At 54.2% G+C, this 23533-nt stretch overlaps 1 protein-coding gene across 4 annotated transcripts in view; it reads left to right on the forward strand.

The window, feature by feature from the left end:
* Positions 1 to 16361, forward strand: part of SPSB1 (splA/ryanodine receptor domain and SOCS box containing 1) — a 69312-nt gene extending 52951 nt beyond the window's left edge. For all 4 annotated transcript variants that reach the window (XM_072731229.1, XM_072731228.1, XM_072731230.1 and 1 more), the window contains 2 exons: positions 3975 to 4815; positions 14312 to 16361. In XM_072731229.1, the coding sequence (XP_072587330.1) occupies positions 4122 to 4815; positions 14312 to 14439 (822 nt within the window). In that variant the 5' untranslated portion in view covers positions 3975 to 4121 and the 3' untranslated portion in view covers positions 14440 to 16361. The remainder of the gene's footprint in view (positions 1 to 3974; positions 4816 to 14311) is intronic.
* The last annotated feature ends 7172 nt before the right edge of the window (positions 16362 to 23533 follow it).

Below are 23533 nucleotides of genomic sequence, written 5' to 3' on the forward strand. Positions count from 1 at the left end.
TTTAATCTACTTTTACCTGTAGAAAAATGCCACTAAGAGCTCCCAACCCAGAATGACTTGTCGACTCCACGTAACATGCAAGAATTGTCCTCCGGGTAGAGCTCCTTTGAACATATTTTACTTTGCTTCCATTTCAGTGCCTGTGTGCACACAGGTGTGTGTGTGTGTGTGTGTGTGTGTGTGTGTACACAATGCACTCTTACTCTTCCTTGAGACACCCATTCTGCTGCGTCTGTGCTGCTGAGGAGGGTAACAATCCACCCACCCAGTCCAAAAATCTCCACCCTACCCCCATCCTGGAGCCTCAGGTCGCCCCTTCTCACCCCTGCTCCAGGTGTGCCCTGGGCCTTGGAAAGCACCAGGGGCTGAGGGCAGGGGGAGCAAGCTATTACCTGGGCAATCAGAGGTTGGCAGCGCGGGACAGGTGTACACCAGGAATTTGTCTTGAGGGCTGGCTTGGGACGGCCCTGAGTAGGGCAGGCAGGTGTGGCCTTGGGGACCCCGAGGCTAATGTGTGTGTGAGCTTTCTGAACAGGAACTCCCGCAGAGGGAGTGAAGGAGCCGCAGCCTGGCACTGTCGGGACTTCACTCCCTCCTGCCCAGTAGCCCCGACACCGCAGCCGCTGCTGCTCTGAGCTTGTGTGTGGCTGAGTGTGGCTGATGGGTGGTGGCGGCAGCAGCAGCAGAGCCATCCCTGTCCTCAGGAGCAGTGCTGGTGGAGGAGAACAAAGTAGGGAGGTGCGATTGGGGAGGCGTCTGGTCAGGGGCCGTGGTGGGGGGGCACCCTACGGCTCTCCCCAAGAAGGGGCTGGCAGGGCTCCTGGAGACCCACAGAAGGGCAGATCTCTGCGGCCACATTTAAAAATAGAAGGAAGGAGGGGCAGCTGGACCACCTCAATGGCCTTGCATGGCAAGGAGGTGGCCAGGTATGGACAGCAGGAGGTCTACGAGAAGAAAGTGTCGGCTCTGACTGTAGCGTGAATGCAGGGTGGGAAGAGGCAGGTGACAGACAAGGTAAGAGTGGCCTGGGTTGCTACTGTGGTTGCCCACTTGGGGTGACTGCAACAGGATGGCCCAGAAGCAGCAGAGTGGGTGGGCCGTGCTCCCTGGTGAGGCTCTGGGTGCCCTTGCGTGGGAGCCACCCGCACTGCTGCAGACACTTTTACCTGCGCCCCTTCCTCCCAGGGGCTCCTGCTACTCCAGGTCAGGTGGTCCAGGGACAGAAGGACCCCACCTCTTGGACAGTCCCCTGGGTCATGGCCCAAGAGGGCGGGAGCTTAGCACAAGGGCCATGTCAATGGACTGGCCAGGGGGCCGTGGAGCGGGGAGAGCTTGCAGAACTGGCCTCAACAGACAGCCGAGGTGCCACCGGGATGTTATGCCGTCTTTTCTGACGGCTCCTTCCGAGGCTGGACTGACCTCGCAGCCATCAGATTCCTCCCCACCTCCATCCCCTGCCTTCTGCAGTGCTCTGTCATCGGGGGAGATGACATGCCGGGCCCCTTGTCTAGCTCAATGGTTGGCTGACTGGGGAGCAGCCTATTCTTATAAATAAAGCTTTATTGGAACCTGGCCATGCTCGTTTATTTATGCTCTGTCTGTGGCTGCTTTCACACCACAAGGCAGAGTTGGGTGGTTCCGCTGAGGCTGCCTGGCCACAAAGCCTAAAACATTTGCCGTCTAGCCCTGTACACGGGAAGTTTCCGATCCCTGGTCTAGCTGAGATAGGAGTTATATGTGTACAGGTCTCAGCTCAGGGGCCTGAGAGCTCCCTCCCTGTCCTCCAGAGGGCTGACCTGGGTCCCCACAGGGTCCTCCTGCACTGAGAGGTCACAGGGCACCGGCCAGAGTGAGGTGTCCTGGCAGAGATGGATATGGGTGCTTCTGACTTTAAGAACTGCCCCACACCAGCTCAGGAAGATACTCGAATGGAGTCTGGGGAGGCTGCAGCCAGGCGGCTCCCAGTCTGTAGTTACAAGGACCATGTTTGCACCCCCCAAACCCCAGATCTCTCCACCCCCATACAGCCAGACAAGCAGGTGCCAAAGCCACGGGATGTCCCCGCAGGGCCACAGGCAAGTCCTAAAAGTATTGATGGTTCTCAGGAGTCAATGAGCCTGAAGGCTTGAAATTGGTATTGTCCTGGGGGATCCAGGACTAAGGTCACGATCTCCATAGAACTTTCCAGAACTGGGATGGTCCTCTAGCTGCAGTCGGACACCTCTGCTCTATACCAGCTTTGCATACATTTGACACTAGGAGTCTCTGAAAAAATGACCATGCCTCAGGGAGCGAGTGAGCCTTCCATTCCACAGCAGAAAGGGGAGGGTGAGAAGCTGGATGTGGTCAATGAGGGGGCGGGGGGGGGGGGCGGTGCGTCCAAGTGCTCCCACATAGGGACACTTATCTTGCCGAGAGCCAGCCTCCCAGAGGCCTGGCTGCCCTGAAGATGTGGTCCCAGGGGCGGGAGGCGGCTCAGGGTCGGCTGGGAGACCGACCACAAGAGACAGCAAGCCCACTGCAGATCCCTTCCCTCCTCCTGGCCCCGCTGGGAAGTTCTCTCCCGGATTCCCTTGCACCACCAGCGGCCCTCATCTCCCAGCAGGTGCTCTTCCCTGCCACCACAGAGGGGAGTCCCGCAGTAACCCCCAGCAGATTCCTTTGTGCCCTCTTCACCTAAGGCACCTGAGCGCTCCTAGGAACGATCTCAAGAGTTTCTTTTAAAACCTTTGAGAAAGGGATACCTGTGTGGCTCCGTTTGGCTCAGGTTGTGATCCTGGGGTCCAGGGATCAAGTCCTGCATTGAGCTCCCCACAGGGAGCCTGCTTCTCCCTCTGCCTGTGTCTCTGCCTCTCTCTCTCTCTCTCTCTCTCTCTCTCTATCTCTCATGAATAAATAAATAAAATCTTGTGGGGAAGAAAACGGAAACCAAATGACCTATTCTTTTCCCTCACCCAAGGCCGGACACCGGGACAGGTGTGGTGGGGGTGGTCGATTAGCCCCACATTTCAGACCCTCATCCTTGGAGGTAACTCTCCTGGCACTGCCAGCAGAGACACCGGGACAGATGGAGTGAGATCTCTCCTCCAGTCCCATGGCCCTGACGTCCCTTCGAGGAGCCACGGGATGGTGAAGTCAGAGTGGGAACAAGGGGTCCAGAGGTCTGACTTCCCCGCAAGATGGGCTGTTGGCACCCAAGGGGCCAAGTAACGGCTGCTGGTTAAAGGGTACAGGTACGGACAAGTGGGGGTCCTCTAAGTGTTGTTCAGAACCACCTGAGGGAGGAGGGTGAGAGCTCTGTCCTCACCTGATCAGGGGACAGCCCAGGGGCCACGGGAAGAGTATCACTGGTACCCCTGGCCCAGGAGGGTCACAGGGCTGGCTGGGGAGTTCCCTGTGGCCTCAGGGAACCGCAAGCCATGAGACCCCGAGGCCTTCCAGCTGAGTACCATGCAAGCCCCCAAGTGAGCTTTCTACCTACACCAGGGTCCCCTTCCCTGGCATGAACCCTTGGAAGCGGCGGTGCTAGGAGAGAAGAGGGGCTGGGAAACGAGGTCTGGCCACTTCTGTTGCATGTTATGGCTTCACCTTCCCTCCAGACTGCAGGCAAGGGAAATCAGCTTCCCCTTGCTTTGACCCAGGAGGACACCCATTGCCTTGGGGCTGATGCAAGATCCATGCCAACTGGGCCTTCTCCCCTGAGAAACTGGGGTTAGGGTTAGGTGAGTGCCGTACAGCCAACACCACTGAGCGTGGTGGCCGGCCCCTCAGCCCACCTCTCCCTGCCGACTGCAGATGGACAGCCTGTCGCCTTCCTGGTGGTATGGCTGTGGCGACAGAGCCATGGCTGCGGCCTGCCTTGCATCAGGTAGCTGGGATGTGCCTGCGTGGGCAGCCTCATACTCCTAATTACTCTATTCCCCTTCTTCCCGCACCCCCTGCTCATCCAGCCTGTTTCTCTTTCCTTCCATCAGGCACCACGGAGGGCCCTACAGTCCCCAGAGGCCGCCTACCAACCTTCCTTAGGACTGATCTGGGCTTCATTGGAAAACCGGACGGAAGGCCCCACAATTGATGAGTTTGCTTTGGGACTCAGTGCAGAGGTGAAACCAAAGGCAAACATGGGTCAGAAGGTCACCGGAGGGATCAAGACCGTGGACATGAGGGACCCCACGTACCGGCCCCTGAAGCAGGAGCTCCAGGGCCTGGACTACTGCAAGCCCACCCGCCTGGACCTGCTGCTAGACATGCCCCCTGTGTCCTACGACATCCAGCTGCTCCACTCATGGAATAACAATGACCGATCGCTCAATGTCTTTGTGAAGGAGGACGACAAGCTGATCTTTCACCGGCATCCGGTGGCCCAGAGTACAGATGCTATCAGGGGCAAAGTTGGGTACACGCGTGGGCTGCATGTTTGGCAGATCACGTGGGCCATGAGGCAGCGGGGCACACACGCTGTGGTTGGGGTGGCAACAGCAGATGCCCCCCTGCACTCTGTCGGGTACACAACCCTCGTGGGGAACAACCATGAGTCTTGGGGCTGGGACTTAGGGCGCAACCGGCTCTATCATGATGGCAAAAACCAACCAAGCAAAACATACCCGGCCTTTTTGGAGCCGGATGAGACATTTATTGTCCCCGACTCCTTCCTCGTGGCCCTGGACATGGATGACGGGACTCTGAGCTTCATTGTGGACGGACAGTACATGGGAGTGGCTTTTCGAGGACTCAAGGGCAAAAAACTATATCCTGTAGTGAGCGCCGTCTGGGGCCACTGTGAGATCCGCATGCGCTACTTGAATGGACTTGACCGTAAGTGTCCTGTGCTGTCCAATGGTGGCAGTGTTCTCGGACCTCCTGTGGTCCTGGGGTCCTGGCTGCTCCTGATCAAAAGTTTACAGTCATTGAAACTAAAACGTCTTTAAGTAGATATCCCAGCATATTCGGATCCTCAGAGGCTATTCTTGCCTGCCTCTGCTTAAATGAAGAATTCTAGCTGGAATCTGCCAGATTATCTGATAGCAAGCACCTCATGAACGGATGGATGGATGGATGGATGGATGGATGGATGGATGGGGGGATAGATGGATAAAGGGATGGATGGATAGATGGATAGATAAGGGAGTATGGATGGATAGATGAAGGGATGGATGGATAGAGAATGAGTGGATCGATGGATGGATGGATGGATGGTTGGATGGGGGATAGGTGGATAAAGGGATGGATGGATAGATGGATAGATAAGGGAGTATGGATGGATAGATGAAGGGATGGATGGATGGATGGGTGGGTGGCTGGATGGATAGATGCATGGGTAGTTGCTCTTTGTTTCTGGTTGATCTACCTCTAATTTTGATCTGTTGTTGACCAAATTCTAGTACAGTAGCCAGCATATTATTGGGCTTGGATTTGCAGTTTTGAGGGTACGAGGACCTCTTACATAAATGAAAGCCAATAGCCTCTCTTGTTCATTAGACAGGTTTAGAGTCTCTTCTGGTGCTGGAGGCTTCTGAGTTGGCTCCTTTAGACCACAGTCCCCTGGCTTGTTCAGTCATGACGTCAGGAGGCCTTGGAGCGTGTAGATTAGAAACAGGCTGAATCAGCAGTGATTTCCACCCTTTCCTTTGGGAAAGGGAGTGGCCTTTCTCAGACCACATGTGAAAATAGCCATGTGGTGATACTATCCTAGTGTAGGAGGTGGAGGGCTGTGTGGCTTCGGGGCTGGGACCCCATGGTAGCAGGAGGTCCTAGGCTTCCAAAACTATCTATCCCCACGTTTGACCCTTACTCTTTCTTGGATCCTTTCTACCATCTGCAGAGCCCAGCCTGAAAAAAGGTGCAGAAAGCTTTGCCCAGCCTTGTGTTGACCATCCCTATGAGGCAGGTCTGACCTGGCACCCCATAGGCCACGTGAGCATTCAGGGAAGGCCCTGCTGGGGTCGAAGCACAGATGCTTACTCTGGTCTTGGAAGCCTCCAGAACTTCAGCTTCTCCCATGGCTCTTCTCTACTTCAGCCTTGGAAGATATCAGAGAAAATATCCAGGGACATAAGGCAGAGGGAACTCTTAAACGCTTCTCTTTGGAAGCCTCCACCACCCCCCCTTTCCCTCTCTTCTTGCCTCTGGCTTTGGCTGAGTGATGGCAATAACCTCACCTGTGCAGCCTAGTACCCCTAGGTCATGGGACTCCTGGCAGAGGCAGGTAGCCTCCCCAAGGAAATAACCTCAAACCTCATCATCTAAGGAACCAGCAGAGCAAGTTCTGTGAGTCTCTCACCCCAGGTGACGGTAGTAGAAAGTCCACAGCCAAATCTGCCCTAGGCTGGGGTGGGCAGGCCTTGGGAGAACTAGGCACATCTTGCCCAGGACTAGGATCTCAGGAGCCCTGGCCCTGACAGAGGAGTGACCACAGCCCTAGTCAGTGCAGTCAATGCCCATTCTGTGCAGACAGATGAACGAACAACTGGGCCCCTGTGTCATTGCCCGGTCACTGAAACCATTGGTCGAGACAAGAGCAGGGCAGCCCCTGTCCCCTCCAGGAATAGGTCCATCAGCGTTGGAGTTGGCTGGGCTTCTCCGTTCACATAGCCAGCTCTAACACAGAGCACAGAGCCCCGAGCGGCCTGGAGGGGACTGGCCTGTTCACCTGGCAAGTCAGGGCACATTCGACCAAGCATCATTCCTCTGCTGAGTCAGAGCAAGGCTCAGCAAAGGTTCTGCTAGGATGGCCCTGGAGGCCCAGATGTGCATCTTGGAAATAGATGCCCTGTCAGCTCTGCATCCGATGGGAGGTTGGATGCTTTTATAAATTTTCTTGTTGGGGAAAACATAGAGGGGAGGTTGAGGGGAGCAGAGCAGGGAACGGGCCTGAGAATGAGTTGCAGACATTTGCACCTATGAACTGAGTCTGGGATGGAGACTCCCAAGTGCCAAATGGCTTGAGCCCACCTTGGATTCTCTTGGTTGATGATGAGGACCCTCCGCCCCCCAGAAATGTGATGCTGTAGCCCAAGCCAAGTCTGCCTCCCCCCTGGGCAGCACAGACCATCATTGGGATGCAGCAAAGAAAGGATTTACTTGAGAGACAGGCAAACCAGGAGACAGGAGGGTAAGCCTCAAATCTGCCTCCCACAAGGGAGAGTCAGGGGAAAAAATGTTTTAAACATTTTTATGTATTTATTCATGAGAGACACAGAGAGAGAGGCAGAGACACAAGCAGAGGGAGAAGTAGGCTCCCTGTGGGGAGCCTGATGTGGGACTTGATTCCAGGACCCCGGGATCACAACCTGAGCCAAAGGCAGATGCTCAATCACTGAGCCACCCAGGTGTCCCGAGAGTCAGTGAAATTTAAAGGCAGAAGGAAAAGATCTGGGTAGAAAGTTGTGCCTGTTAGTCTGCAGCTGTGATCCATTCCATGAATTCCTTGGCCACTGGTTTCGATGCCAGACAACACCAGAGCGTTCTCTTGCCTTCTCAATGTCTCTTCCAGTCCTGGTTGGGCATAAATGGGCCCTGTTTATGGGATCGCTCTGGCTACTGCCTCAAAATGAATGGTGGGAGCGAGAGTGGCCCCTGGGAGGCTGGGGAGGAACCATGACAGTCATCCAGGGGAGAGGTGGCCTGACTAGGGCTTGGGCCAGGGTAGGGGAATTAAGTTTTAGACTCTCACTCCACACATCTTGGTGGCTCTACAAATCTGGATCGAGGTCACTGGGGCAGTCACCCACAGCTGGGCGGTTTAAGACCGAGCCCCCTGATGAGATCACCCAGGGAGTGAGGGGGCAGGGCTGAGGCTGAGCGCTGGGCCACGTCTGTATTTCAGGGTATGGAGGTTGAAGGGGAGAGGAGACAGAGTGGCTGTGGGGCTCAAGGGGAGAGTAGTGGCCTGGACAACGCATGAAAAGAGGACTTCCAGAAGGACAAGGTGATGCCAGGTCAAGTGCTGTGCTGGCTGAGAATTGTCCATCAGCTTTGGCATCCAGGCCATCTCTGGTGGCCTTGACAAAAGTCTTCAGGGTTGGGTGGGGTTCAGAAGCCTGACAGAGCAGTGGGTTTACAGACGGACAGAAAGGATGGTGTGTTTGATTCCTGGGGCTGCCGGAACAGATGACCACCCGCAGAATGCATTCCCTCACTGTTCCAGAGGCCAGGTGTCCAAAGTCAAGATGGCGACAGGTTGGTCCCTTCTGAAGGCTCTGAGGGGAATCCTCTCCAGGCCTCCCTCCTGCTTCTGCTGGTTGCCAGCAGTCCTCACTTGTGGATGCCCGACTCCGTCTCCGCCTCCGTTGCCACATGACCTCCTGGGTCTGCCTTTATCTTTTGGGGACACCAGCCATTGGATTCAGGGCCCACCCTACTCTGGCATGACCTTACCTTAAGTGATGACATCTGCAAAGATGCTGTTTCCAAGAGGGTCACATTCCGAGGATCCAGAGAGTTCTGAATTTAGAAGAGAGGACACTATCCCCCTCATTTTAGATGTGGAGACAGGGACTCTAGATCATTCCCCCTGAGACCCCCATGCCACCCCCTGAAGGGAAGGCGAGACGGCCCTCAGATAGGGTATTTGTTGGGTGAGGTCGAAGGGGACCCAAGTCTTCTGCTCAGGAGGGTTTCCTTTACCTTCTGAGGCAGCTGAGGAGGGGGAATGTCATGGCAAGACCGGATCTGTGGCCCACCCGGAGGAGCAGAGTGTGACAGGCAGAGAGTCTGGCCAGGGCTGGCTAGGTACCTCTTCCCGGGGTCACAGCCTCAGAGGCCGTCTGACCTGTCAGCACTCCCTGGGATGTCTGGGACGACCTCTACACCATCCTTCCCCACTCCACTCCGCCCTGGAGGCCAGGTCCCGACCTCAGCAGGGAGTAGCAGTTTGCAGAGCTTGTCAGCCAGAGTTGCTAAGTGGGGGGCCCTCCCCGAGTGCTGCAGCGCTCACAGCAGCGAGTGGCCCCCTTCCCTGGTGTCCTGGGCACACCCTCCCCAGCAGAGTTGCTGCCCCCTCTGGGGCAGGGCCCAGAGCAAAGGCACAGAGTGATCAGTGTGTCCCTGTGCAGCTACCCCCACCGTCCCCAGCCAGCTCTGACCACAGGCCACTAGTTCTGATTCCTCCAGTCTTGAGACCTTCTGGGGCTGAAGCCACAGCCAGAGGAGCTGTGGTGTCACCTTCCTCTTTCCTGGGGTGAAGGGGTGGAGATGACCTTTGTAAGGGGGAGACCAGGCCCAGCTGGGCCTCCAGGCCTGCCTGTGCCCCTCCCTAGAAGCACAGAAAGAAAAGACCTACTTGCAAGCCGCAGACTGGCTGTCACCCAAGGGAAAGTCCCTGTCCCCCTGGGTCCTCCCTGCCCCCACTGCTTGTGACTGTGTCTCCCACTGAGGAATCCTTTTTTTACATTCCTCCATTTTTCAAATTCTCCCTTTTACTGCTCCCAGAAGAGTATGGTGAGGATTTTCAGGATTCTGGGTTCTGAGAGGGCTCAGCTCTTTTCCTCAAGAAACTTTCCACTTGGTGACCTCTTCCAGGTGTCCTCCTGGCCTCCCTAGATGCCCTCCTGGGGCGCCTCACCTGATGGTGGCTCCCCCCTGCACCTCCATTCCAGCTGGGCTCCAGAGAACCTCCTAGTCACCCCAACCTCCAAGGGCTTCCTTCTGGGGAAAAGAGCCCACTTAGAAGAGAAGGGGCTATTCTAGGCTCACTGTGTCAAGTATCCTTCCCTGGTTGCCAAGTACAAGGGGTTGGGGTCCTGCTTCTTTTTCATAAGAACTGCTTGATGTGGAGGGGAAATGCACACATATCCTGAGATGCCCGTCCTCCACCCAAGACTTTCTAGAATCCATTTCACGGGGCATTTTCACTGTGAGCTACTCGCAGGAGTAAGCATGAGGCCAGTCTTAGGAAGGTGAAAGCGATGGGTGTGACTGTGAACATGGCTGGACCAGGGGCACTTCCTGACATGAGATCTCTGTCCTCGACCTCGCAGACCCAAAGTTCATACCCTGAGCCCGTGAACTAGCGCAGCACCAGGCTCTGGAGGCATGAGTCAGGTGTAGTCGCTCTGAGAACTGTGGGAGAGGCGCAGGCGGGCGTGCCAGGCCATGCATGTTCAGATAGGCCACCAGGTAATCATTTCTCTGAAAAATGTGGAAGTTCCTGCATATACCCATCCAGTTCCTCGACTTTCCATAAATAGCACCTGATTTACTTCCCAGTTTCTGTGCTGAACTCCGTGCCCTTCACACCCCATTCATATAAACGATGTAAAGTTTAGGACGAGCGCCTCAGCTTCCTGGAGGTGGGCCTAGTGGCTGAGGCCCCTCGCACAGGTTATCAAATAAACTCTTCCCTTCCCTGTTTGGAAACTTCTTTGGTGGAACTTCAGTGGGTACCTGGCTTTGTGGATGGAGCTGGATACAGAGCCTGCAGTGCCCCATCAAAAGTGTTGAGGTAGGGAGACCTTCTTGGATCTATTAGTGACCAACTGAAATCAAGACCGATATCTTCCATGGCCCGGTACCACATCCACTTCTGTGGCCAGTGTACTCCTGGTCTCTGCCCAGCCTTTAGGAAGCAATCAGACCATGGCCCTGTGCATCATCGTTTGTCCCCTACAAGATCCAGGGGGGAAATGACCTGTTTTTGTACTTGTGGCCCCCAAGAACAGACCCACCATGGGCTGCTTGCATGGCTGGTCATGTTTTTGGCTCATGATGCATCACTGCATCTGTTAGTTGCTGCTCCTGCAACTCATCCAGGCAGATCTAGTATGTCTGAAGGACACATCCCTCCTGGGTTCACTACCCCTCCGTACCTGGATTTTTCAGTGTGGTCCAGAGGCGGCCAGGCAGAGGAAGCTCCCCCATCTCACACAGCTGCTTTCAGTGCGGGTGGAAGGACGTAGCCATAGGTCCTTGTCCCTTGGGGTAGAGCACAAGGGGCTATCAGGAGCTTCCTCGTCATGTTGGCAAAGAGAGAGCCAGACTATGGAATTGGCTAGATCTGGGCGCATATCCACATACTAGCCCTTGGCTCTCTCCTCCCCAGGTCACTTCCCCATCTGTAGATTGTGGGGGGCACAGTCCCCACCAGGCACACGATTTGTGCTCCACTAACTGGAGCTGCTGCTGGGGTCATGACATTAATTTCAGGTAGGCTGTCACCAAGAATAAGGAAGCTGGGGCGGGGCGGGGTGGGGGGCGCGGTGGTGGTGTTGCAGGCTCTGCCATTTAGAAACATCTCTTCGTTGAGGGTACCCATGCGATGCCTGGGAAACCATTAAGCTAAGAGGGTGTGACAGGAACTCCCTCTCAACCTTCCCTCTGTCGCTCTGCACAGCTCTCTGGGCACATTCAATGGCTCTTGATACTTTCTCAAGTGTCCCCAGCCACCAGGGGAAGCCCCTCCGTCTCCCCATGGGGGCCGAGCCACATCCTGGGGGAAAAAGGGGCTAGCCCCATGTGGCAGACGGAGAGAGCTCCTGAGTGGACGAGAGGAAGGGCCACTGGTTTCCCCCCACTCGATCTGTTGAAGGGCCACTCAGCATGTCCAGGCCAAGAGCCACTGGGTGGCATTTCTGGCCTTCAGAATCTCAGCTGAAGGAGACTGAAGCATCTGGTCCAGATTCCTCATCTGACAGATGGGGAAACTGAGGCTCAGGCACAGGGAGTGATCTGCTCGAAGTCAGGCTGCTATGCAGGGCAGAAGTAAGGAGCCGGGTGTGGGGCCACTTAGAATGAGGGAGACTCGTGGCTCTCTGGACTTGCGGTGGAGAAACCTGGTGGCCCTGCGCCCCAGGAGGCTGGAATGCTTGGCCCCCAAAGCATGCAAGAGCTTGTAGCTCCTCCTCCTGCCTCCAGCCAGGGCTCCCCTTAATCATCCTGTGCTGTCCAGGAAAGGCCCCATTTCAAAGTTTTTCATGAACAACATTGACCATTTTGGATACTTTTCCTGTCTAGCTGTGGCCAACTGCCCCTGAGAGATGAAGAGCAGTTGCTTGCCTTCTTTTGAAGCCAGGAATTTAATAAATGTGTTATCAACCCTCAGATTTATTCTTTTGTTAACAGCTCTGTTGAGATATAATTTCCAGGCCGTACAAGTCCCACATTTAAAGGGTGTAACAGTTGTGCAAACCTCACTAGGATTGGTTTTAGAACACTTTCATCCCCTTCCTCCCCCCACAAAGAAACCTGAACGCATCAGTAATCACTCCCCATTTCCCCCCAACACCTCCAGCTGTAGGATCTGCTCATCAATAGTTGAGTTTTTTAAATGGCATTTTTAATATTCTGAGATACAGTTGTATTGAAGAACTTCGATCCACTTCTCATTGGGGCAGTGGGGTCTCGAAGGAAATACTGAGGTTTTTTTCTCAGGTTTTTTGGTCACAGGGAAGTCTCAGCGTCAAGGGGAGACCCTGGACAAAGCCACAGATGCCCTCACTTCAGCTCTTTCCATATCCAGGATGCTGTGGGGCGGCCCTGAGCAGCTCCAGGTGTGCTCACCTGCACCTTGCTTCTTGGAAGAGACCCAGGAAGAGTCAACTACAGGGAGGCAGGGAGACCAGGGCCCACTCTGCCCCCACGGCCTCCAGGGCCTGGCAGGGAGTGACTTGCACACTCCTTCTGGAGCAGAGTTTATCTGAGATGCAGGCTGCATGGAGCTTCCCTTTGGGGAAGACAGATCCTAGGCTGTCTAGGAACAGAAGGACAGAAGTGCTCTTGCAGGCTGTAGGCTGCAGCTGGAAGTTCCTCTCAAATCCAGGTGCCCGAAGCAGCGCTGCCATGAGCCCTGGCCTCAGTTTCCCTGGCGGTGCTTGGGACAGTCTTGAGGGTCCCAGTTGCTGAGGCTGGACTGGCATTTCCACTTTCCCTTGCCTGGGCCCTCAGCTCACTGTGTCGGGTGGGAAGAAGTACCTAGGACCTAGGGTTTCTGTAGACACTGCACCTTCAGGCTATGGGGTGACTGGGCCGGGAACGGCCCCTCGGCTCTGCCTCCTGTAGAGTGGGTCTCTGGACCAGCATTTCTTTCTTTCTTTTCTTTTCTTTCTTTTTCTTTCTTTTCTTTCTTTTCTTTATTTCTTTTCTTTCTTTCTTTTTCTTTCTTTCAGGATTTTATTTATTTATACATGAGACACAGAGAGAGAGAGAGGCAGAGATATAGGCAGAGGGAGAAGCAGGATCCCTGCAGGGAGCCCAATGCGGGACTCGATCCGAGAACTCCAGGATCACGACCTGAGCCAAAGGCAGACGCTCAACCACTGAGCCACCCAGGTGCCCCTACAATTTTTTTTTTATGTATTTTTTCAAGACAGTGAATGAGAAAAAGAGAGCATGAGAGGGGGTAGAATCAGAGGGACAAGCAGACTCCCCACTGGGCAGGGAGCCTGATGCAGGGCTCAGTTCTGGGACTCTGGGACCATGACCTGAGCAGACAATCAACTGAGCCACCCAGGCGCCCCTGGACCAGCATTTCTTACATCCTCATTGACAGCAACCGATGTGGTTACTGAGCTCGGACTGCCTGGATTCAGACCCCAGCATGTAACCCGGATACATCAGGCCCTGCCTGCTTCGGCACTCTCACCAGTGAGGTGGGGTCGGCTACAGGACCTACAAGCATTGGGCTAACATAGAACGATTCCCTTCCTGAATGCCTGTTTGGGATCTGAGCTGGGGCCTGTGCTGGGACGGGCAGGCTTCCATGTGCTGGGTCAGATGCACAATGAAGGCTTGTCCACTGAGTGAGAGCAGTGGCGGCCTGGGTTCGGATCCAGCTCCTTCTCCTACCAACACGGTAACCCTGGGCAAGTTATTTGGACTCCCTATCCCTCTGTGTCCTCATCTGTAAAATAGGGATAATAATAATGCCTCCCTGGGATCGAGTCCCTCATAGCCAACTGTAATAAACCATTAAATGAGGGCTCACAAAGGTACCTGGCCCAGAGCAGGTTCTCCGTGGTAGCTATTAACAGTTGATTTAAAATGTAAAATTGCCTTATTACTATTTGTGTGTTAAAACTAACACCGTGGGGTACCTGGATGGGTCAGTGGTTGAGCGTCTGCCTTTGGCTCAGGGCATGATCCTGCAGTCCCAGAATCGAGTCCCACGTCAGGCTTCCTGCAGGGAGCCTGCTTCTCCCTCTGCCTGTGTCTCTGCCTCTCTCTGTGTCTCTCATGAATGAACAAATAAATAAAATCTTTTAAAAATAATAAAATAGAACCTAACACCGCTACAATTGCTGTTGTTGTTAGCATCGTTCGTTCTCGAGCCGTCCAGAGCTGTGCTAACCTGTCCCTGCTCTCTCCTCGCTCCCCCCAGCCGAGCCCCTGCCGCTCATGGATCTCTGCCGCCGCTCGGTGCGCCTGGCCCTCGGGAAGGAGCGTCTGGGTGACATCCACACGCTGCCGCTGCCGGCCTCTCTCAAGGCCTACCTCCTCTACCAGTGACCCTCCACCCTGCATCGCCAGCGCGACAGCCACCTGGTGCCACCTCACCGGCCTGCCGCCGTGCGGTACCCTGTGCCTCAGACTGGCATCCGGCCGCGGGAAGACGTCCCTGCTCTTCCTCTCCATCCTCCCCGCTGCCCCTGCCGGACGCCGACCGCTCGACACAGGCTCCTCTGTCCCCATGCTGACATTGGCAGAAGTCCCCTGCATGCCATATCACAGTCCCTCTTTGGAAAAAAACACAGAGAACAGACTCCTAGGAAGCCCTACACTGAGCTCCAGTCTGCCCTCGGGGTGGCTCGGGGACCCCCCCCCCCACCTGCCAGGTCCCAGGAGGAGGTGCCCTGGCCCCAAGAGCAGACCCCAGGGCAGCTAAGAGGTGCTCAGATGAGGGCTGGTGCTGAGGCCAGGGGGGCGTGGCACAGCAGACAACGCTCAGGACATCAGAAACTCCCCACGGACACCCAGGCAGAAGCCAAGACTTTCCCCAGGCACATGAGCGCCCAGCATCACCACGGCTGTCAGCCCTCCCCCGGTACCCTGTATTTATTCTTTTAACAATAACAAAAGCCATTTATTTATTCCATTTAGAAAGGAAACCTTGTTTCATTCTCCTCTCTCTGGAGTGTTCTGTAGCTCTTCCTCTACCTGCCCCTCCCGGGGACATGCGTGCCTCACCTGCCCCTCTCGTTGGGCTGTGTCTGTGGTATGTCCTCACATGGGCACAATGGTGTCTTTATGTGGGTCCCTGGGCCCACAGTTTCCTGGGGGCTCTGCTCCGAGTTTCCGAGCACGCCCCTCAGGGAACGTTAGTCTCATGTGCAATATGAGAGTCTTAGGGGACCCGTCTGCAGGGGCCGTGGCAGCTCCCTGTGTCTCCAGGTAGTCACCTAACCACTCCGGCTCCTACATCTTTGCACGTGGTTTTACTTCTTAGTCTTCTGTGGGGGGTTGCTTTTTGCTTTTGCCTCCCCAGCTGAGATCTCCCATGTGCAGCCTCAGAAGCTCTGGCTTCCCAAGAACTAAGAAGGGAGGATGGGTGGGGTCTGTGGCCCCAGAGAAGCCAGGGGCGCGGCAGGGTTGGGAGAGCAGAGTGAGGTGCCCCTCGGAAGCCAGCGCAGGCCTCCACATAGTGTTCCTGTCTGGGCTTTGCATCCGAGTGGAGCAACCTCAGCTCATCACGACCCCCCAGAGCCACACGAGGAGCAGGGCGGGGTGAGGAGGGGCAGCCAGCAGAAGAGGGCCACCTGTGCCCTGCCACGGCCCCCCCACGTAGCAGACCCCAGCCCCTGCCACCGTACTCACCGCTTCTTCGATCTTGAAGTCAACTCTCTTAGAATCTGACTTCTGTTCATTTCTGTACAGGTACAATAGATGACTTTATTTGTTTAAATGTTTAATATATATACATATATATTTGTCTGTAAGAATTATGTTTTAAACAGCTGCTGTAGGGTACCTTTAAAAAAAAAAAAGTCTTCCAGTGGAGTATATTTTTTAAAGCACAAAATTGGTGCCAAGTCTGGGTGAGGAATGTAAATTACCCCCTTATTATTTTGAGGTTTTTTTCCAGGGGGGAGGAAGGGGAGGAAACCTTACCTATAAGACTCTTAAAGACATTTTCTCACTCCTGTTTCAGGGTGGGTCATGTTCTCATGAATGTTGCACACGAGAGAGTTTTACTTACACAGATCCCAGCCTTACCGCCTTGACCCAGCCGTCTCCCACGGACGCTGGATCAATTGTGGGCTCTTGGTCATCTCTCTGCACCTCTGTCCCTGGCTTCCCAAACCTCAGCCCCACCCTTCTTTCCTCTCAGCTCAGAACCTTGTGACCTGTACAGTTTTGAAACACCCGTTCTATTTTATGATGGTTAATAATAGTTAGTAACCTAATAAAGGAAAGTTTATTAAAATACAAAACCACTTTTGAGTCCCTCTGTGTGCCTTGGGGAAAGGGGAAGAGGCGTGGCCAAGGCCTCCTTGCGTCTAGTTTTCAATAGATAATGAGATGATCCCCTGGGACACTTTGGCAGAGAGTGTGAGGAGAGCCCCAGCAGGAGGCGAATCCTAGAGAGATGATCCTAGAATGTCCCCATCCCTTTTCAGAAGTTTGTGAGCCTGCAGCCCAGACTAAGACTTTCTGAGCCTCACAGAAAGGATTTTGCACATCAGCAAGAGCCTCTGGCTCGCCTGTGTCTACAGCTTGAGTTGACAGTGGGCTTTTTAGGGGCAGGGTATAAGCCCGTGTGAGCCCTCTCGGGGCCCAGGCGCTGTAGGTAGAAGGAATCGTACCACCAGTGCCAGCGTGCACTGATGCTGGTGAGCCTTCACGGTGAACCCTTTCTCCAGCTCCAGTGGGCAGGTCCTCCCCCTCACCCCCTAGCAGAGAAGACAGGAAAATCAGGCTTATTCAGAGGATTGGTGAGTGATACACAAATCGTCAAGAAATTTCCTAGATAGGATCACATGTCATGACTAGTTTCCAAAGAATTGGCAAGACTGCATTTCAGCTCCCGGTGGGCCTTTCAGGATCTCACGGTGCTGTGGAAAGCACCCTGGTCTGAGGACCCAAGACCCCTAGGACCAAAGTCCCATGTCCCCTTCTCTGACAGCCTCCTGGCCAGCTGTCCTCACCCCCCCTGCACGGGCATCCCACGGGAGGTGTTGGCTAAAATGCACATTTTCTCCGAGCCCTGCCTGAGATGAACAAAATCAACGTTTCTGGGGCCAGGCCAGGGATCTGCAGTTTTCTCAGACTCCCCAAGCAACCTTGCCTAAGAGAGTTTGGAGACCACTGTTTGCGACTGTGTCAGCTCTTTTTCCGGACAAGTTGCTGAGGAAAGGGAAATTCTTTCAGTGTGTTGGTGGGTTGGCCCAGCGACGAGCACAGGGACTCCTGAGTCAGACCTGGGTTCAAATGTTGGCTCTGACCCCTCCTCCACTGTGCACTCTTGGATGAGCCTCCATCAAATGGTAATCCTCACAGTGCCCATCTCTAGGAGGGCAGCGAGGATGAGATGAGGCTGTAGGACAGGGCCCGCCACATCAGCAAGTGTGCAGACAAATGCTTTAAAAAAGCTCGTGCACTTCTGTTCTGGAAAATGGAAGCTCCTGGACTGGAATTGGTCTTTGAGAACGGTCCAAACATCCCTAAACCAGCTTCCTGGTAAATGTTCTTTCTTCTTGGCTAAAGTCTCCAAAGATCAAGGTGGGTTTTGGGGGAAAGGGCGCCCTAGATGCCTTCCCCAGATGTGTTTGGGAGGAAAGGGGTGGCCTGAAATTCTTTTTCAGTTGGAGTTCATGTCTGGGTTGCAGTTGGAACTCAGCTTGCTTTGAAGGAGGTGGCAGGGGGAGGCAGGGGGTCAGGGTGGGGGCGGTGGTGGTGGTGGTGGTGGTGGTGGTGGTGGTGGTGGTGGTGGAAGCCCAGGGAAAATAAGGCCCTTTGTACTGCCCGGAGACTTCTGGGGGAGCAGGGTTTCGTGTTGAAGGGAGCAGTCTTAATAAAACCATCTTGCAGACCAGCCCATGTGGTTGTAATTAATACCCTGCCTTCGAGCAGGTAGCCGGCCTGGGGCTTGGCCATAGATGGGAAGAGCACCCCCTCCTTCTCCTGCACCGGGCTTCCCTCCCACCCTTCCTCCCGCGCCTCCTCGGCGGCGAGATGAGGAATGTGGACTTTACTGAACCATAAAGTATGCTGGGGGAGCTGGGGGCGGGGGGGGGGGGGGGGGGGGGGGGGGGCGAAGACAGAGCAATTAGTTCATGCTCCAGTCCAGACACCCAAACATGGTTGGAGTCCAGCTGCAAGGAATATTTGAAATAAATGAGCTGCCCGGGGCCAGGAGTTTGCTGTGTTTTCTGTACGGGACCATGGCAACCAAGGAGGAAACCATGAGCTAGGGATTGGGCTCTAGAATCAACAAATGATGTCCTGGCCGAGCAAGCCCGGAGGAAGCCGCTCATGGCTCTCCGAGGGCTTCTTGGGGCTCAGCTGCTGGCGGGCGGCCGGCCGGTCCTCCTGGTGTGCTCAGCGAAATCCTGCCCCAGCCTCGGACCTCTGTGTCCTCTGTGGGGCTCTGACCTTTTTTCTCTTTTCCTCTTTCTTTCTTTCTTTCTTTCTTTCTTTCTTTCTTTCTTTCTTTCTCTTTCTTTCCTTTTTTTATTTTTCTTTCTTGGAAACTAAAAGCAACACTTCTTTGGAACCTTTCTTCCTGGGCCAGCACACAGCTGCTGGTCTGATAATGATTTTGCTGAGCAGAGGGAATGTTCCTGATGGAGAAGCCCAGGCTGAGGGCAGCTGGCTAGATGGAAGGTGGCATGGACTTAGCCTGGGTCTGTCTCCCCGCCAGACCCAGCTGCAGCCCTTCAGGGTCTCCTTTGTAGGCAGGAGAGTCAAAGCCTCATTTATCCCTCCCCTGACTCTTTGGAGGGTAGACCTCACAGCCGTCCCTAAGGTTGTGTCTTACAGAAGCACACAGAGAGCAGGACCTGACTTGGGGGCCCTCGACTGAACCTCGCAGGTACCTCCTGCGTCTGAATCACTAGGGCACCCTGGGGAAAAAGCAAAATACTAGAAACTTTGATGCAGTTGGTAAAGTCCAGGACTCTGCCTCGTGAAACATTGGAGCAGAGTCTGATGCATTGGCCTGGGGTATCTGCAGAGTTGTACCCAATGCAGACTCCCTGGCCTTCCCCATTTCCTTCAGAGACTTTCAGGGGCTGTGAGTCAGAGAAGTCTGGAGACCGCCAGTGTGGGGGTGATTCCGTGGAAATCAGCTCTCCCTACCCTGCGGGTTTCAGAGCACATGCAAATGTCCCGCAGAGTCCCCAGCTGGGGCTGCACCGCCAGCATCTTCCTGGGCGAGGAAGCGCTCAGCTAGAAGAGTGAGCCAGGTGGCCTGAGAAAAATACCAGAGTGGGGACGCCTGGGTGGCTCAGTCGGTTAGACGTCTGCCTCTGGCTCAGGTGTGATCCTAGCATCCTAGGATGGAGTCCCACTTCAGGCTCCCTGCTCAGCGGGGAGCCTGCTTCTCCCTTCCCTCTGCCACTCCCTCGTCTAGTGCATGAGCTCTCTCTCTCTCGCTCTCTCTCTCTCAAATTTTTAAAAAAATTTTAAATACCAGAGTGGAGGCAGGGAACCTTGGTTTTCCCAAGGAAATTAGTCCAGAAAACTGAACCAGGAGCTCGGAGCCACTGTGCAGGTGCCGTCCAGCAGGGCTGTCCACTGGGGGTTCCCCAGGTGGGTCCCACGACCTCAGTGCCCCCCAGGATCACGTCTCTCCCCGATTGTATCTTGTCTCCTCTCTTTACAGCATGAGGAGCAGACAAGCTATTCTTCCTTCCACCTGGGCCCTGGGCCCCACTTTTTTACAGCTTTTTCAACCAAAGCACTTTGGGAAGTTCCTGCCTACTGATCCTGTTAAACAAACTTGCCATCTGGGTTGTGATGGCCACAAGTAGAACGAACTTCAGCTGTAAAGCAAAGAGCTTCACCATGGAGCTGGTCTGCATGTTGAGTCTGCAGGACCATGCAGAGGATCCAGGCTCCGGAGCCAGGACAGCCAGGGATGCACACCCAGCACCCCAGCGCACCCAGGATGGTAACTTCCAACAAGGATCTCAGGAGCTTTGCTGTACTGGGACATGGCAGCAGTAGTTTCTTACTCAGACCCTCTAAGACCAGAAGGTACAGGGTACAAGGACTCCTACCTCTCCCTTTTCAAACTGGGTTTTTAAACAATTGAGGTAAAACTCATAAAATACCATGTTCACCATTTTAAAGTGTACACTTCAGTGCCATGAGCACATTTGTGATGTTGTGCAACCACCACCTCTATCTGCTTCCAGAACATTTTTATCCTCCCAGGGGAGACCCCGTGTCCATTGGCAGTCCCTCCCCACTCCTCCTGGCCCGCCCCTGGCAACCACCACTCTGCACTCTGACGCTACGGATTTGCCTGTTGTGCACGGACCATATTCCATGTAACCTTTCAGTCCTGCTTCTTTCACTTCCAATTGGCTTTCCAAGGGGGTGTTCCCTGACTCCCTCCCCCATTGCTTCCCTTTGTCTCGGTTTCCTCATTTGTAAAACGGAGAGGAAATTTCCTCTCTTGAGATTACTGTGAAGATTCATTGAGTCCCAGGTTTGTGAAGAACGTAGAACACAGCCTGGCCTATAATAAGTGGTCAATAAAAGCAGCTAGTGTGATGTCTCACACACTGCCTGGGACTCCCCCAGACTCTTGTGTGCTCAGAGGTTGGTGAATAAGGCTTTCCTAGGAAGGCATCTTGCAGGGAAACTGCCTGGGCCCCAGAGCCTCCATCCTGCTAGATGGAAATGAGGGCAGTTTTCTAAAAATCAGCCTCATAATCAAGGGAGGCAGAGTATGGAACAATGAAGAGCCATGTGGTCTTGTGCTGTCACTCTGATGCCCAATTTCTAAATTGCATGAGGTTCCTGTGGCTGCTGTAATAATTTACCATGCATTGGGTGGTTTAAAACAACACACATTTATTCTCTTATAGTTCTGGAGGCCAGAAGTCCAAAATCAAGGTGTGGACAAAGCTGTGCTCCCGTCGGGGACTCGAGGGGAGAATCCTTCCTGCCTCTTCCAGCTTCTGGTGGCTCTAGGCGGTGCTTGGCTTGTGATCACATCACTGACCTCTGCCTCTGTCGTCATGTGGTCTTCCCTCCTGTGTCTCTGTCTTTTTTTTTTTTTTTTAATTTTTATTTATTTATGATAGTCACAGAGAGAGAGAGAGAGAGAGGCAGAGACAAAGGCAGAGGGAGAAGCAGGCTCCATGCACCGGGAGCCCGACGTGGGATTCGATCCCGGGTCTCCAGGATCGTGCCCTGGGCCAAAGGCAAGGCGCTAAACCACTGCGCCACCCAGGGATCCCTGTGTCTCTGTCTTATAAGGACACTCATCATTGGATTTAGGGCCCACCCAGGACAAAATCATCTTGAGATGCTTAACTCAATGGCATTTGCTAAGACCCTTTTTTTCTTTTCTCTCTCTCTCTCTCTCTTTTTAAGATTTTATTTATTTATTCATGAGAGACACAGAGAGGCCGAGACACAGGCAGAGGAAGAAGCAAATTCTCCTCAGAGAGCCAGATGCGGGACTCAATCTGGGCCTCCAGGATTATGGCCTGAGTAGAAGGCAGATGCTCAATCACTGAGCCACCCAGGCGCCCAAAGACCCTTTTTTCATATAAGGTCATATTCAAAAGTTATGGGGTGTAGGACGTAGACCCACCTGTCTGAGGACCATCATCCAACCCTCTACACATATCTTTAGAACAGGGCACCTAGGGATGCCTGGCTGGCTTAGTCAGTGGAGCAGGCAACTCTTGATCTGGGGATTGTGTGTTCAAGCCCCATGTTGAGTGTAGAGATTACTTAAAAAATAAAAATCTTTAAAAAAGAAAAGACCAAGGCTCAGAATAGTACCTCCTCTTAGATTGATCATGAGGATTTACAAAATGATGAGCATGGAGAACGTAATCCAGTGCCAGTCCCAGGGTGGGTGCTGGCAACAAAGTAAGGATTCCCAGCATCATTAGCCACACCAGCATCTCCTTTCTGCCCCCGTCTCTTCCGGAGCATATCTGCTTTAGGATGGATGGTTGTTCTACCATAGGGTGGGCACCGATTCTACACGTGGAAGCCACAGGGCCAGGCTCAGGGCAGGATGTTAGGAGAATGGGAAACCTGACAGCGGACAGAGTGCTTGGGCTCTCTCTGAGTGTCCCTCTGGCCAGCTACAGTCAGGGGTCGCAGGGTCTTGGAAGATGCAGGCAGTGCTCAGAGGTCATCAGAAACAGAGCCTGGACCAAGGGTAGGATGGAGTCTCAGTGCCCATCTCCCTCCATCTTTCTTTGAGACCGAATGAGGTAGCTCGCATCCTGCAGCTTCTCCAGCCAGGCCAGCTCCGAATTGATCGTACAAGGAAATGGAATGTGAGCCCCAGGCTATTTAAAGAGCAAGAGAGACTGGAGGCACGGTTGGGGCCTTGCCAAACAGGGTGCTTCAGGTCGGCGCAGTCTCCTCTTTGCACATGGTTTGATTTACTGGAGGGCCTCAAGCAACTCCAACTTCAGACACAGAACTATTTGAAGCAGCTGCCAGATGTTGTGTCTGAGTTGGGTTTTTACAACTTGCTTACTGGTTAGCAGCCTGCCTCCCGCTGGAGTTCAGCTTGTCCCAGCGGGTTCAGGGCCCTGGCACTGGCCCACGGGGCCCTTGTAGAGCTTTGCCCCTCCCTCCTGTGCAGGCCAAGCCTGTTCTGCTTTGAGGGGAGCCAGGGTAGGAGCCCGATTTCCAGAGCATCAGGTCTTCCTGGGGTGGCAGTGTGGCCCTGACTTCAGGGTGTCTTGCCAGCACCCTAAGATTGTGGAATGTTCCATCTGATATGTACCACTGGGCCCTTGGGGAAAGGCAGAATCTAAAACAAACCTTGAGACCTCGAGAACAGCTTTGCAATGGGGCATCCTTGGAGCAGGCCCTCCGAGCCAGGGCTGTCCCCCCTTAGCCCTGGGCGTGGCCCTGGAGGTCTGGACACAGACCTTTCCCTTTCTTTCCTGATCTCCTATCCTGGTCCCACCCACTAATTTCACTTTGGCCACTTGAGGCCAGCCTTTTTAAATGAAGCATGGAAGAACATGGGGAGGAATCCCTGGGTGGCTCAGCGGTTTAGTGCCTGCCTTCAGCCCCAGGGCGTGATCCTGGAGTCCTGGGATCGAGTCCCGCATCGGGCTCCCTGCATGGAGCCTGCTTCCCCCTCTGCCTGTGTCTCTGCCTCTCTCTCTGTCTCTGTGTCTCTCATGAATAAATATATAAAAAATCTTTAAAAAAAAAAAAAAAGGAAGAACATGGGGAACGAGGGCTGGGACCACAGTCAATCCAGAGGGTTCTGGAAGGTTCCCAAACCTCTGGAAATTCTAATGAACCAGGGAAGTTCCAGGGAGGCACCAGTAGGACCAACCTTTGGATCAAGGCCACTGTGTCAGGTCAGAGGCCAGCCCTGCCAGTTGGGATGGGATGGGCCCAATGGGAGATGGGTGGGGTTCACAGGGCTCGGGGCTGGGGG

This window comes from Vulpes vulpes, chromosome 12 (assembly GCF_048418805.1).
Source record: "Vulpes vulpes isolate BD-2025 chromosome 12, VulVul3, whole genome shotgun sequence".
Lineage (NCBI taxonomy): Eukaryota > Metazoa > Chordata > Mammalia > Carnivora > Canidae > Vulpes > Vulpes vulpes.